Below are 15,096 nucleotides of genomic sequence, written 5' to 3'. Positions count from 1 at the left end.
TGGAAATTGATATGTACGCTTTTTTAGCTGATAAAATAGCACATGCTTTATTATGAACAGTGATCAACACAAATCGGCACACTTTGTATTATTGTTACACTTCATGGTGTAATTTGTCACAATATACCGATTATCAGTAGCTTTCTGAAGAATATTTATTGACTTGTTACTGATGGAAACCTAATGTAACTATATGTGATTTTAACTCTCTCGTAAGTTTGATTCTGTAGGTATATAGGTCATTTATCTTACCTTACCCTTCTCCTCTTGATGCTAAAATCACAGGCTGTTGCATTTGGCAATGTTTCCGTCGCAAAACCACAAAGACTCCACACTCTCTGTGATCACGTTCCCTTCCAGTGAAGATATTTGTTGAAAGAGTGGGATAGCATGTACATGTGCCATGAATATCACGTGAACGAATGTGATGTAATCTTACATCTATAGCACCGACATGTTGACATTATCCCCACTCCATCTGACGCTGTCATTGACGAAGATGACAGAACTTCATCAGTTTCTCCTCTATGATAAATTATTCCGAGTGTGTTGGGGATGACAGAAACTTGGATACAATGGTCAGCATGCGTGCGTCTTTCAAGCCACTCACCAAGCAGACTGTTTTTGGACATTTCTTTCAACGCAAGTGTCTGAGTTTCGATCGGTATGTGTAATACTATGAATAATCTATCTCGACATTGTATGCATTGATTGATTGTTATGTTAATATTCAAAATGTTATGTCTACAAACTGTACTGAAGTCATTTGATACATGTGTATGTTCGTATGTTCTTGTCTCAGTATGTCGAGGGGAAGTAACTCTACTGAGGCAGTGTTTGTTTCAGTAGTCCGTACGTTTCACTATCCGAACGTTTTTCATTAAATACAGAAGTGTCCGGATAAACGTGGTGCAGCACCGTGCATTGAACTAGAGATGTTATTTAGACTAATTTAGTGCTTTATTCAAATATTTCGCCACAGATGGGTTGTTTTAATTTTCTCACAGCTGGTGTATCTCCTCAGGTAAATGTGATTATTCCCGGTCTTTCTATAAATGCAACAGGTCGGATAGTACATGTGTATTTTTCATATACTGCTTGAACCAACTACAAGCCTATACATTTATTAATAGGTTCACAAAGCGTATTTCCATTGGACCAGAACATAGCAAAAAATCGTTTGAAACAAACAACAACAATAAGAAAATTACAACGTACTCTCATAAAAACGTGAAAGACGTAAGTAGTCATCAACAAGTACCATCTGGTCGTTATTCTTGGTGTACATGTTTTCATGTTTATGACAGAAGAGCGAGAAGCAAAACTTCGGATTTAAATGAAATTTACCTGTCTTAAAACTTTATCTCCTACGTATTACATAGATTATATTTTGCTCGTGATTCTGTCACTGGATCGACAGCACATGTGTGATTGAGGGTGTTATAGCTTTTCTTCATAACAACCTGTTTGTAAATCCCAGTGGCGGATGCAACAAAACCTTTCCACATCAATGAGATACACAGTTCAAATCACACTAGTACCACAGAGTCACCAGTCAGCTGCGAGTTTGATATGTGTTTGTTGCTGGCCATGATACATATATCTTAGAACAGATATTTGAAGTATACAGAGAACTTGGAATGATGGCTAACAATGTTATAATAATTGCATTTATGCATGGATAACAGCTTTTCCCAAAAAAGCATTATAAATGTTTATTTAGGGCGGACATCTGTACGAACATGTGCCTTTTCTTGGCTGCTAAAGAAAGAGGAAATTTACACAGATTTCTTGAGATTACACCCTTTGAGAGAACACTGTTTCCTACACCGTCTTGTAGCCACACTTCACTAAAAATGTATCTGAATAATAATGATTTACCGTTTAAAGTCTAACAAGACTTGTCATTTTCACTTGCAAGTTAAAAGGAGTAGTTGATTACACTATTAGAATGTTTGAGGTTTCTTGTCAACTAGCTTTAATGTCAGTATTGATCGACACAGCACCATCCACATCAGGCTCTGGAACAATAATGTCTTGTGTGTCGATATCAGTCCTAGTATAATTCTCTGTGAACAACAGAAGAAGAGGAACGGTAACTGCTACGGAGCCCAACATGGCCCAGTTCATCCACTGAACACCTGCAAATGGTCAACAATAAAAATAACTATTTGGTTCTTATTCTAGAGCCATCTTCAACTTTTGGGAACTTTCTTACTTTGCAATGATTGGGACAATCAAAATATATCTCAACAATATATCTCAATCATCATTAACGTTGAAAGTAATTGTATAATTATAATTGTATAATTTGAGCATGTCATTGCTTGTGTCCGAAGTTTACCTATTTGGGGGATCTGCAGCACAGAAAGGAAGATGACACCAGTCAGGTTGTTAGCCAGGGTGAGGACACCAACCGTCACTCCTTCGGCAATTGGATAAGACGCTTCACATCCCAGCTCGAAGAATAACGGTACGGAAGCATTGATGAAGACTCCCATCAAGATGGAGGACAGGTACATCGACACTGACAGAAGAGAGTCAATTCAACCAAGCTTTACTTAGGTCGTAGGTCATGGTCTATTTCTACTTGATTATCAATATGAATGTTAGCAAAGGGTGAATGTATATGTGGATTTGACGAGCGAGACAGAGACAACCCACATCAAGATGCAGGTGCAGTGACAGACGTAGAGGAGAATGGACTTGATGTTCGCGTCAACATGAAAACTAGTTTTGCAATGTGTTACAAAACTACACTCTAACGCATCTAACCCTGTATATAACTGTGTCTTCAATCATCTTCTCTTATTCCGACTCCTGGTCTCAGAATTAAGCCATTTATCGCTGCTGTTGGCTTTGACCTGGAAAAGATACCTTCTTTCTTCTGCTCCTTGACAAATGGTTAGACCACGAGTTGACCCAACATTGACTACATTTGAAAAATCAGAAACTAATGATTTACAATATAAAGAATATAATCAACTACAAAGTAGATATAATATTTACGAAGACTTATCTACAGTTGCCTAAGGATGGTGGCACAGTAGCTTGTGCCACTGTCAATGGACCCAGAACAATATATTCTAGACTATCGGATAGCAGCTCGATTTTTACAACAGAGGCAAATGCCATATTAACTGCTCTTAAGCATATTGAAAGACACCCTAAACATGATATATAATCTATTCAGACTCTCTTTCTTGCCGTCAGGTCATTAAAAATGTAACGTGTAAACATCCACTTTTAATAGAAATGATTAAATTCTATAATGATCTTGTTACTAGCCAATACAACGTCGTATTTTGATGGTTACCCAGCCATCAAAAGGCATTTCTGGGAATAGAATGGCCGATCTTGCTGCCTAGACAGAAACCACTTCTTATTCCATACTCAGATTATACAGCACTCACTAGATCCTATATCCGTGATCTGATGCAAAAGGAGTGGGACACCCAAATAGGTGTGAATAAATTACATGCAATAAAACATTGTGTTGGTTATACCTACTTGGGTTGTCAGTCCAGATTTGAGGAGGTCATCATGCGGCGATGCCGTATTTGTCACACAAGATATACTCATGAATACTTATTGAAAGGTGCGGCTCCTACGTTCTCCATCCCTTGTGATGAAAGCATGTCTTGCTTGACTGTGTTGAATATTAAAATTAAATCACGAACTATGAAGGATCTTTTCAAAAATGTCAGTTATCATTTAATTATTCCGTTTTCAAAAAAATGGATTTGTTAAATGACCTAAATAATTGATGCACTGTAAACTTATTGTCCTCCTGAGAGGGTACGTAAGTCTCATAACGTTTGAAGTAAATTTAAACTTACCAAGAGTTTTAGACGTAGTATTCTTCTATTTTAATTGTGGTTAGCATTTTTTACAATCGCCAGCAGCTTAAGGGGTGGTGTAAATCCAACTAGGGTCCATGTAGGTAGCAAAGGTACTGTAAGTCCCATGGTCCCTAGACTGGTGATCTACTTTTTGTTGTTGCCTATCTATAGCCTGGTTTCATTTTGTATTGTCCATATGGTAATATTAGTTTTAAATCGAACTGTCATATTCTTGTTGTTTTACTGTCCTTCGTCGACAGGTTTTTGTGATATACAGATATTCCATTTCAATGCTAAATGTTCTCATCACAGTATGACTGAAATATTGCCGATATGACGTTAAATATTAACTCACTCACTTACTTAGGTCAACATGAAAATGAGGCACAGAATCTTTAAGGAGAATGGTCTGCCATTTCACAAAGCGTTTCAGGAACATTTTCGGTAAATAGGACAAAAATGTTCATTGGTATAACGAATGCCATGATTACGACAGCGAGGTGTCTGTTACACACTTTAGTATATACACCCATATTTTGCCTATTTACATACAATATTCACAGATTTCCTCACCCAAATTGAAGGGGATGTAGGACAGGCAAAGTAAGACAAACCAGGCAGTGGCGCCTGTTGCTAAGACGAACAGCAGCAAGAGCATCATCTTTATGTGGCGTAGAAACAGGTCAGAGATCCTGAAATAAAGAAAATAATCGATAGTCTTGACAGTTGGAATGTTTGAATGTTAACGACCAATGAGTCAAGTGTGGAATTTGTTCGTTCTTTAACGCCGCAGTAAGCAATATTCCAGACGTATGGCGGCCGTCGTTAAATAATCGTGCCTTGTTCAAACAATCTGTCAGTCGCCCTTACGACAAGCATCGGTTGCTGAAGACCACAAATCGTGTCTTTTCCAAGCACTCCAGAGAACAACAGCATGAACATCGACCTACGCAGTTAGGGTAAAAGAGCCGGCCAAGTCAGCGAGTCTGACCCTGCGATTACGTCAGTCGTCCCTTTCAACTAGTATGGGCTGTTGATGACCACTTCTAATTCAGATCTTCATGGGTCAGGTGTTAATTAAAGCTTAAATCATAAAAGGTCTTTCTGACAGAATTGGCCTTACCTTGACATCAGTAATGCTGCTACACCACCACCTATCATGCCATAAAAACCCATCCAACCAGCATGGTACTGCAAGACAATAGTAGAAATTTTTCCAGTTCATCTTGAAGAGTTGTTGTCCTTATCAAGTTAAGTAATGTTTCAGGAAATAATCGAGTCTGGACCACACAATCCAGTGACCAAAAACATGAGCATCGATCTGCGCAATTGCGAACCGATGACATGTGTCAACCAAGTGAGCGAGTCTGACCACCCGATCCGATACTCGCCTCTTACGACAAGCATAGTCGCCTTTCATGGCAAGCATGGGTTGCCGAAGGCCTATTCTCCCCCGGACCTTCATGAGTTTATATATATAGAATTACGCATTATTAACCATGTTCCAACTGCTGAAAGTAGTTTCTGCAATATTGAGTCCTGTTTGAAGATCTGCCGAAGGATTCATGATTTTGTGATATATTGATGTAAATACGAAGAGGAATTAGTATACTGTCCATCCACATTTCAACAAGTCTGGCGATGACAACGTGCAGTTTCAAACAACAGATCGAGATTGTTTGCTCGCTTCCAATTCATCGTATATTCCATAGACGTTCAATTTATATCGAGGGATGCCATGTTAAGATCTTTTGAAATACCAAAGAACAACCTAAATTAGAAAGTGTTATTACCTGTGATATACCGACAGCGTTCAGGACGACATCCAATACAGCTCCAAACGCGAGGTAAACTCCCGTTGGTACACTAAAGGCCGTCATTATCACCCAGAAGCGTCTATGCCTGCATCAGACACACACAAAAACAAAATGACACAAGACAGTCGCGCTGATCTGAAGACCATCATACGTTGATCATCATGTTTGTGTCTGTTGTTTTGGTGTGAGCTCTCTCGCTCTTTTCGCGGCCGTGTTTGCGCGTGTGTGCCTGTGTATGTATGTGTGTGTGAACCCCTAGGTCTCCTCGATCGTTGACAAGTTTTAAAATGTACCTTTTTTTATGTAGCAGGGCGTGGAGTCATCCCACAGATGACATCCTTACCTTGTCAGCTTGCTGACGGGGTTAACCTCTTTGGTCATGTGGACAAGGCGTCCGACTTCGGATCGGAAGGTCCGTCGTTCGGATCCCAGCACGGGACTCGGAAATTTTGTGGCCGCTACATTGGCGCCCAACGTGGGGCTGAGCACGTTCATATCATATTTGAACAAAATAAGCCTCAGTACCCAACTATGCGGCCCGGAACGTGCCTTCTGTTGACGGGGGAGTATGTAGCAGGGCGTGGAGTCATCCCACAGATGACATCCTTACCTTGTCAGCTTGCTGACGGGGTTAACCTCTTTGGTCATGTGGACAAGGCGTCCGACTTCGGATCGGAAGGTCCGTCGTTCGGATCCCAGCACGGGACTCGGAAATTTTGTGGCCGCTACATTGGCGCCCAACGTGGGGCTGAGCACGTTCATATCATATTTGAACAAAATAAGCCTCAGTACCCAACTATGCGGCCCGGGACGTGCCTTCTGTTGACGGGGGAGTATGTAGCAGGGCGTGGAGTCATCCCACAGATGACATCCTTACCTTGTCAGCTTGCTGACGGGGTTAACCTCTTTGGTCATGTGGACAAGGCGTCCGACTTCGGATCAGAAGGTCCGTCGTTCGGATCCCAGCACGGGACTCGGAAATTTTGTGGCCGCTACATTTAGATAAAAAGAGTATTTAATACTTGACTCATACTTATTGCTTATCTCCCCTTTTCCTCGATGTATAGTGTAAAGCTTTGTCCACTGTTCCCCCAAATAATGTTACAGTACAGATCACTCACTCCAAATGGAGCCGTTCCCATGTAGGGATAGAGTGGACGCTACGTCTGAGACTTATTGCGGATTGGAGGTCCTTGGCGTATCTAGCCCTGCTGCCTAACAGGTTCTCAGAATCGCTGCTCTCGGCCAAATGAGATCATTGTTTTCTAGATACTTCTGGAGACGAAAAGGGTGATATAGGGATGGGCAGCTTCCTGACTTTCCTTCTTCTCTTCAGTTACATCTTCAAAGCTCTGATCGGTCATAATGATAAGTCCTGTGTATCATCAGCAAGTATGGATGATAGTGAAGGGATGAGGAACTACCTGTATCAGGCTCCCCTGGGAGCTGGTTCTTGACAGTGGTCCTAGATGAACTACAGGATGATCTTAAAATCTTGTTGGGTTATAGTCAATTGCATGAATCACATATATCCTACCGGCCATGGCAGGTGCTAGGAAGAACAACGCCTACTAAGAGAACAGCTCAAAGTCTGTTTGATGAAGGAATTCACTCTCGCAGATCTTCTAACAGCTGAGGACTCTAGCTGAGTGTCCTCTTCTAGTAAGTCAGTTAGTAATGCGTGAAACTGGGAGCTTTCGAGTTTCACATGAGGTTGTCCGTCTGCGTTGAAGGCGTCTCTGTACCAGCACTTTAGGTTCTAAAATCGGTGTACTCTCAGAGAAGGATAGTTCGCCTGCTTCGGATAAAAATCTTTCACCAAAACTGCCAAGGTTACTATAGCAGTACCTATAGGCGATTATCCCTATAGCTTAAGTTAGAATCTGCACAGACCTTAATTCTCGACGAAGTTTAATATTGTAAAAACAAAACAACATACTTAACATATACAACATCTTATGAAAAAGAAAATACAGCCCCTCAAAGACAAATTTAAATTTGAAATTTCTGTAGTAACAACCATTAAGTTTAGTTTTAGTATGTAGAAAATTAAATTGGTTCTGCATAAAAAATCGATGTCACTCACTGTCAAACACTTAGGCTTCCAATATATTCCAGTGCATATCAGAATGTTGCAGTACAATTAATTTGCGAATACACAGCCTTAGTTTCCACTGTTCCTCGGAAGAAAGGGGCGATAAGCAATTAGGATGAGTCATGATAAGGAAAAAACATATTTCAGACTAGGCACAAATGCACCACTTTGGGTCGCCTTCTCCCTAACAAGACTTAATATCCACAAAAAAGTGATTCATGGCCATGGAAAAGATACAGTGAGTAATTGCTCAGTTCACAATGAAAATCCGTAGCCGTATTGCGGGGGTTAGATTATTCTTACGTGAACAGTCCTTTGATCCCTCGCAGGTAGCTTGTCCTTTCTATGGAAGCTGTGAGACTTGGGGGAGACGGAGGCTTGGCGGGGAAGTATACCACCACCAACAGCAGCAGCAGCACACACGCTGCACATTCTGTATCCATCACAGTTACGTATTTAGTAGCAACAATTTAGTCGTGCTTTTACCGAGATATCATCCACATGAAGAGCATTAAAAGAACACTCGGATATGTGTTATAGAATGTAATTGTCATAAGCGTATAACTGTGAGTCCAAATAGCATGATAAGGGATACATTGCATAATGCAACATCTATGCAATATATGAGAAAATCTGTACTAGGCTCCACAAAATACATCCATATGGAAACTGAACAGGGTGACGTGATAGGAGAACACTTCAACCGGCTGGGCCAACCAAACAAGTTGGTGAAGAGACGTGTGAAAAGGCATATTTACAGATTAAAATTGCATCCTATCTTTAAAATATTTAACAACAGTTTGATTCAGTGCATGGAGGAAACGTTGATCACCTATATACATGAGTCTCATGATGCCGCTTCTAACCTCGGATATGTTAGCCGCTGGCGTCAGATTGAACCCAGTAGAGTTAATGAGACTTGACGAACTGCAACAAGGAACGAACAGATAATGATATAGGTGGTTCATGTCGAAACGCATAAGATAAGGGGAAGCTGAGCGAATGTGTTCCGGTTCTTACTTTAATTGTCGTATGTCCGTCATGTTCAGTGATGGTTCATTCGGCTGTGGTACCACTAGCGGGCCTGTAAACACAGATAATTAGGGAAATGTGTATGACACAACTTTGAATTAGTTGGGTAAGTAACAGCGACAAAACCAAGGTTGATTTTTGCTCTCGTTTTGGACAGTTGACAGTTTTGAGCACTACTGATCAAACAATGACGTTCAATTCAGACGTTTGGAATACAGGCGCCCGTAGGTGGCAGACGTGTACCTCCTGGATAACACATTACAGAAGGTATTGCGAATTCGAACCTGAGACTAGCTGGTCACGATGGTTAAGAAAGGAAACTTTGTTTACACAATACCGTCTCTTTGCACTTCTTAGTCAAGCTCTATATGTTCTCTTCACAAAGTATTATATTGGTCTGGAGGAGATTCAGCGATAGAGCCGTGATTTTGATGTCGATTTCGGTGTTGTGATCAAATATTGAATAACGTGTCGTCACAACGTGAAGATCTGTTGGCTTGAGGTAGCCTCTCTTTTAAGTCTGTCCCAGTGTGTAATTTGAAGACAGATTCAAATGTTTATGCATGGGTCCACGTTAGTTCACTCAGAGTATTCTTGATAGACGGTGTCTGGAGGAGTCAGACTAAAGCAACACGTCTATCTCAACTTCTCGCATACATGTTTTACCAATAGTGGAAACACAACTCGTTATCACAGCAAGCGTTTACATTTTGACTGCACAAGTCATATTTTGTGTCCACCGCAGTGAAACAGCTGAAATATTCCAAAAACAAATGGCGTAAAACCCAACTCAATAACTCCTGTCATCTTTCCTTTCGATGCTAGTGCTGTTGATCACTGGATTGTCAGGTGCAGACTCAATTATTTACAGACCGCCACCATATAGCTTGAATATTGCTGAGTACGACGTAAAATTAAACTCACTCACTCACTCTTTCCTTTTTTACACCTTATGCATGTAGAGAGTTCGTTATTTGTCAAGTAACATCTTACCCTTCCATTTTCATTTCGATCAGTTGCCTTCACTATACTGTTCCAACTTTATTTTAATTATCTCGTATTTGCGAAGCCAATGAGGAATCAATGATTGAGAAAAAAGAGTTTTCTAATTACCCTCGATGTCTTTAGGGTACAATACCGGGGCATAATTTCATTCAGATTTATGTCGCGATTTCAAGGAATGTTTGAAACAACTGAGGATTTCTACTCACCAATGATAAAGCCCACTGATAATCCAATGTAGCTAGAGATAGTTGACACGGCTGTTGCAGTGGCCCTCTGGTTGGGGGGAAACCACGTGGCTGAGAAAAGGGCGGGGCCGGCATTAGGTACCGTACCAGCAACGCCAGCTACTAATGCTGCCGTGTTCATCAACCTGGGACCAGAACTATCGTACTATCACAAGACATATCTCACAACCTTTAGGAAGTATATACACGATTTTGTTTGAAATATTTGTTTTCTGGGTCCTGTCTCACAACCAAACAGATGTAAATGTTCAAACTATGATTATGTTAACAGGCACTGTTTGTTGTAGACATAAGAAAGATTCTGTTTATTCGTGTAAGCATCTTTACTTTTTTCGTTATTTTTGTTATCATGATGATAATACACCACAGTCTCGCTTCTTGTGCTTGTTGTTGTCTTCGTCTTTGTGGTTGGTTCAAAGGTTTTCTACCAATTTCAACAGTATTTACCACCCAGAAATATTCCCCAAGTTACTCCATGATGCTATCCAGAAAAATAAAGTATCTCGGATTACGTTTTTAGATAAAATACATTTACTTTGGCTTTAGTTGTGACAAACTAACAATACAAATACTTGCATAATGCCACATGTCTAAGTTGAGTTCATGACAGGTTCTTAAATTGTTTCCGCATGAATGATAAAAGAAAAAAACCCTGAAATTCCTATTCGTCCAAAACCCAAATATGAGGATACTATCCACAAATAACAATCAAACCACGTCTGTAGCTATCTTATATATGCCTGCACATTTTTAAGTCTTAATTTAACAGATTTAAGTATATTCTGTAAATATAACATATTAACATGTTGCTCACCACACGAAATTAAACTTTCAAAATTTGTAACAAAAATGTGTACTATCTCAATTACAAAGAAATGCACATTAAATCGGTGTTAAATACCACAGAATATCAATAGCAAACTTAAGACTAGATATTATATATCATCTAAGACGCCATACATTATGTTGTCATCTATACCATGTTATATTCACACACATACATATGCTATAACCATAAATATGCATTGAACCTGTTCAACTAAACATGTTATAAACACTGTCCCGTCACCTATGATTGTCACACATGAAAAATACACTGTATTTCCAAATATGCTGCTCTCTAGAATTTGTGTCAGAATGCATCAGGTAGTCGTTACATTTAACATCCACAATGGATTTTGTTTCAGTTTTTAATCATAAATCATATTTGCTAGGGTGACACAAGTGTTACGGATTCTTCATTCACTAAAGCGGTACTGACCATGTGGCTGGCACTGGGTCACTGGTGATGCATCTTATGGCGGTAGTTAACACCAGCAGCACAGAGCACAACAGCATCGATACCCGTAGTCCTGGAGTGAGAGAGTGGCGAAATACGCCTTAAAACTAAGATAGCTGACATTTGTAGCTGACCATTATGTAGTCCTATCCAAAAAATAGTCATAAGCAACAATTATTTTCAGCGTAGCATGTTTATCAATCTCGATAGCGATTGTTTTCCTGCATGCTACTGATAGGTAAATATTCAAAGAAATGGACGTCAAATTGATTTATCTGCAAGGTCAACTGTTCTTAATCCCACTGAATATGCTTGGGACATTATTGGAAGTCATGTTTAAAAGGCTTCATGACTTTTGGACGAACCTGAACTTTCAGAGTGAATGGCAGAACATTTCACAACACCAACTTTAAATGCTCATTTGGTCAATGCAATGACGTGCCGAAGCTTGCATTTGGTCAATGCAATGACGTGCCGAAGCTTGCATTCGTTCTCAGGGCGGTAATAGGTGCTACTGACCACTGCCCCATTGTTCAATTTAGTGCTTTTACGTCGCCGATGAACCCAGAATCAGCTGGGATGTTTTCGAAAATACACTTACACGAACGCCGAAGAGCGTTTTCCGCCATAATGGATAGTGTTTACAAAATCACGTTTCGAGAAGGCCGGTATTGAGACGCCTATTACTAATACGTACTCGAACTTTAATAACAACCTTTTGTTCGATCAATGCAGCACATTTTGCATTTTGTGTCACCTTTCCATTGCATATTTACATGATTTGCAATTTCAATAAATGAAAATGTAATGAGACTAAATATTTGTGTTGAGTAAATAAAACTTTGTATGAGGAGTATGTATTGATATTTAAGGATGCATGAAAGGAAGACATCGATGATAACAGAAACTGCTTGTAAAACCTTAGCAACATCGCAACTGTTGCAAACAATAGTGCTTGGGGTGATCTCGCGTGCAAGTTATTTTTTGTAAATTGTGTGGATGTGTATGTGAGAATATACGTATTTTCGAGACCGATATATCAAAGCACCTGCTCACCATCACAAAGTCATCGTGTTATACAATTCATGCAACGTGTCTTCCATTTTCAGAAAGTGGTCAGAAACGCTGACAGTTTGGGTTTATATTTGCAGTTTTAAAAAACCTCATACAAAACATAACACATGTTTGGCTACTTTTTGAAAGGAAATTGTGTGTTTTCGGCATATATGGCCTACCAAGTGACACTTACAGAGGAGTGCGGGAAGTTCTTTATTTGGACTACCAGTTGTACAAGATTCATGTAGGGCGCCACGGTGGCTGAGTGAGAGTTGGGGATTTAGATTGTTTTTCCAAATCCAGATGGAGCTTAACCCCAAAAGTATCGCTAACTGTTCTTAACTAACAAAGCGTAAACCGTAATTAATGCGCGCATCGATTGTTAGATGCAATTATAAAATTTATATATGGCATTTTGAAGTTGGTATGGTTAAAGAGAGACACTTTTCTGTACATTCACAGTGAAAATCTATGGAAAGACAAGTGTTTGCTTCAGGGTAGTGTTATTATCAAGGCACTGACATCGCACTCGTTGTAAGAAATAGGTTGTATACCCATAGATTTACTTCCCTTGAATATCAGCTTATCTTATCCGTGTGACTTTCGGTCGCAAGCCATCCTAATCAAATCCTACAGATACAGTTCAGAGTGACACCTGAACTCAGTAGTTCCTGTCCTAAATGCAGTTCATGTATATTGTTAAACTATGAATTCCAAATCGAAACAATATCTTCATCTGGAAACCGCAGGAATTCAGTGTGAAACTAACAAACATATGTTTAAGAGTTAAGACAACATGCCATAATATGCTGAATTACTCCTGTCCTGTTCCATACACGTCCATTGATATTGTTTTTTATGTTAATATAACTAACAAACGTCATCTACAGGACACAATACGATTGCAAACACTTGTTTACAATGGATTATTCTGCCAAACATCTTATGCTTACATAAGGCAGTTTGTGAATAGTCATTGAACCATAGCTGTATTTTTGTTAAAGATTCATCGAGAACAAATCCTTACCTTTGACATCCATCAACCAAGCGATTGGAAACATGAATACAACGTACACAATATTCCCCCAGTTGTTCAGCATGCCTATATTAGCATCTGACCATCCAAACACAGCCTTAGCTGACTGAGCAATAGGTCCGAAAGTGTTCCACACGGCAGTCTGAAGTAGTGCAGCATAGGCGAACACCACCAAAACATACCACCGGCGTTTGTAACACGTAGTGTTCCTTGATGAGTCCAGCAGTGGGGAATTTTCATCTAATGCCCCGGATGCCATGGAGACTTCATTGGGTACCTTCTTTTCTTTGTCAGAGTTAACTAACGAAGGTAGATGCCCATCAACATGCTCCCCATCCATTTTGTTTTCCTGAACTAGGTCTGTTGTGGTGGCTTCCTCCATCCTGTCATCAGGCTTGACTCAACAGTAGACTGACCGAGGTCTTCACAGTGCCCATACACATGAAAGTATCTCTAACGTTATCAGTAGCCAGGCACGATATCTGTATCAAGGTCGCCAGCAAGTGGTTCAACTTTGAATGATGACGCCGTTAAATCGCGGTCAGCCTTCAGCAACAGTGATGCACCACAGACACTGATCATAATCAAAACATCATTCCAATTCCGTGAGGTTTGAGCAGATTTTTTGTCCAAGCAATACAAAATGTTGTTTAACAAACTATCATTACAATATTGACACACTTCACTGTTTGTTACGACCGAGGTGTGTGGAGAAAGGGACAGCCAGGTGTTCGAGAAGCACGCGTGCAAATGACGACAAATTTATTTTTTCATTAATCTGTGCTGTGCTGTCTCCATCCTTTCTCACAGACCTGATAGATCCTTAAAATACCTTTGTATTTTAGGACAGAAATTCTGCAAAAGTCTCACCGCCCTGTTGGCTGGAAAACAATTACCAAAACCTTATTGAAACAGGGTACAGGTAGTCGATCAATAACGCCACACCTTGATTCCATGCGTTACTATTAATGTGCGTGCATTTAAATATTCATAATATCACCATTACGTGAAGTCTCTTTGGTGTGTATCAACAGAAAAATGTTGAGTGAATATTTGCTTTAATGGTGTCAAAATATTTAGTTTGTCCTGTTAATGGTACAACTAAACTGAAACACCCAGAGTTATCACAGCGATTTGTTTCATTTCACACATCAATACGCGACCAAACAAAATAACGACGAATATGGTTACCTCTTTTTTCTTAGCCATCAGTTTAGTATCCAAGTATTTATTAATTATTACTCATGAGATTGTGTGTAAAGACCAAAATTGATTAACAACACAGCATAGATTCCGTCATGAACAAAGTTTCTACACTTGAAGGACGACACACATTAGTTCTCCGAAACACAATTTCAGATATTTTCCAACTTGTGCATCATAGCCGTTGACTGATAACCATATCAAGTATTGCAAGCATCTTGTGTTTGGTGACCTTGTCGACATTGGCGTCAGATGACAAATATTTCATTGTCTCAAAGCAAAAGTGTCTCAAAGCCTCCAGGCGAGATGCTTGCATTAATGATTGAAGCGTTCAGTCCATTGTGATATCGTCCATTTTGATGGTTGTAGTAACTGTTTCAAATTCTAACATTAATTATATTCTGTGATAATATAGGTACTGTACAATCCATCAAAACAGTATAAGCATAACTCTAAGTATACCTACAATTAAATTTACAACTAGCT

At 39.7% G+C, this 15,096-nt stretch overlaps 1 protein-coding gene across 1 annotated transcript; it reads right to left on the bottom strand.

The window, feature by feature from the left end:
* Nucleotides 1-1,689: 1,689 nt before the first annotated feature.
* On the bottom strand, nucleotides 1,690-13,861 carry LOC137298549 (solute carrier family 49 member 4 homolog). The gene is made up of 11 exons (XM_067830850.1): nucleotides 13,399-13,861; nucleotides 11,298-11,388; nucleotides 9,998-10,161; nucleotides 8,775-8,838; nucleotides 8,587-8,681; nucleotides 8,058-8,187; nucleotides 5,636-5,744; nucleotides 4,966-5,033; nucleotides 4,416-4,534; nucleotides 2,345-2,527; nucleotides 1,690-2,141 (listed from the first exon to the last, which is right to left on the bottom strand). Exons 1-11 carry the CDS (start codon nucleotides 13,787-13,789, stop codon nucleotides 1,969-1,971), a joined length of 1,587 nt encoding a protein of 528 aa, XP_067686951.1. The 5' UTR covers nucleotides 13,790-13,861; the 3' UTR covers nucleotides 1,690-1,968.
* Nucleotides 13,862-15,096: the final 1,235 nt, after the last annotated feature.

The sequence above is a fragment of the Haliotis asinina genome, chromosome 10, assembly GCF_037392515.1.
Source record: "Haliotis asinina isolate JCU_RB_2024 chromosome 10, JCU_Hal_asi_v2, whole genome shotgun sequence".
Taxonomy (NCBI): domain Eukaryota; kingdom Metazoa; phylum Mollusca; class Gastropoda; order Lepetellida; family Haliotidae; genus Haliotis; species Haliotis asinina.
The sequence above is the reverse complement of the archived record's forward strand: the minus strand, read 5'-3'. Positions and strand labels throughout refer to the sequence as shown.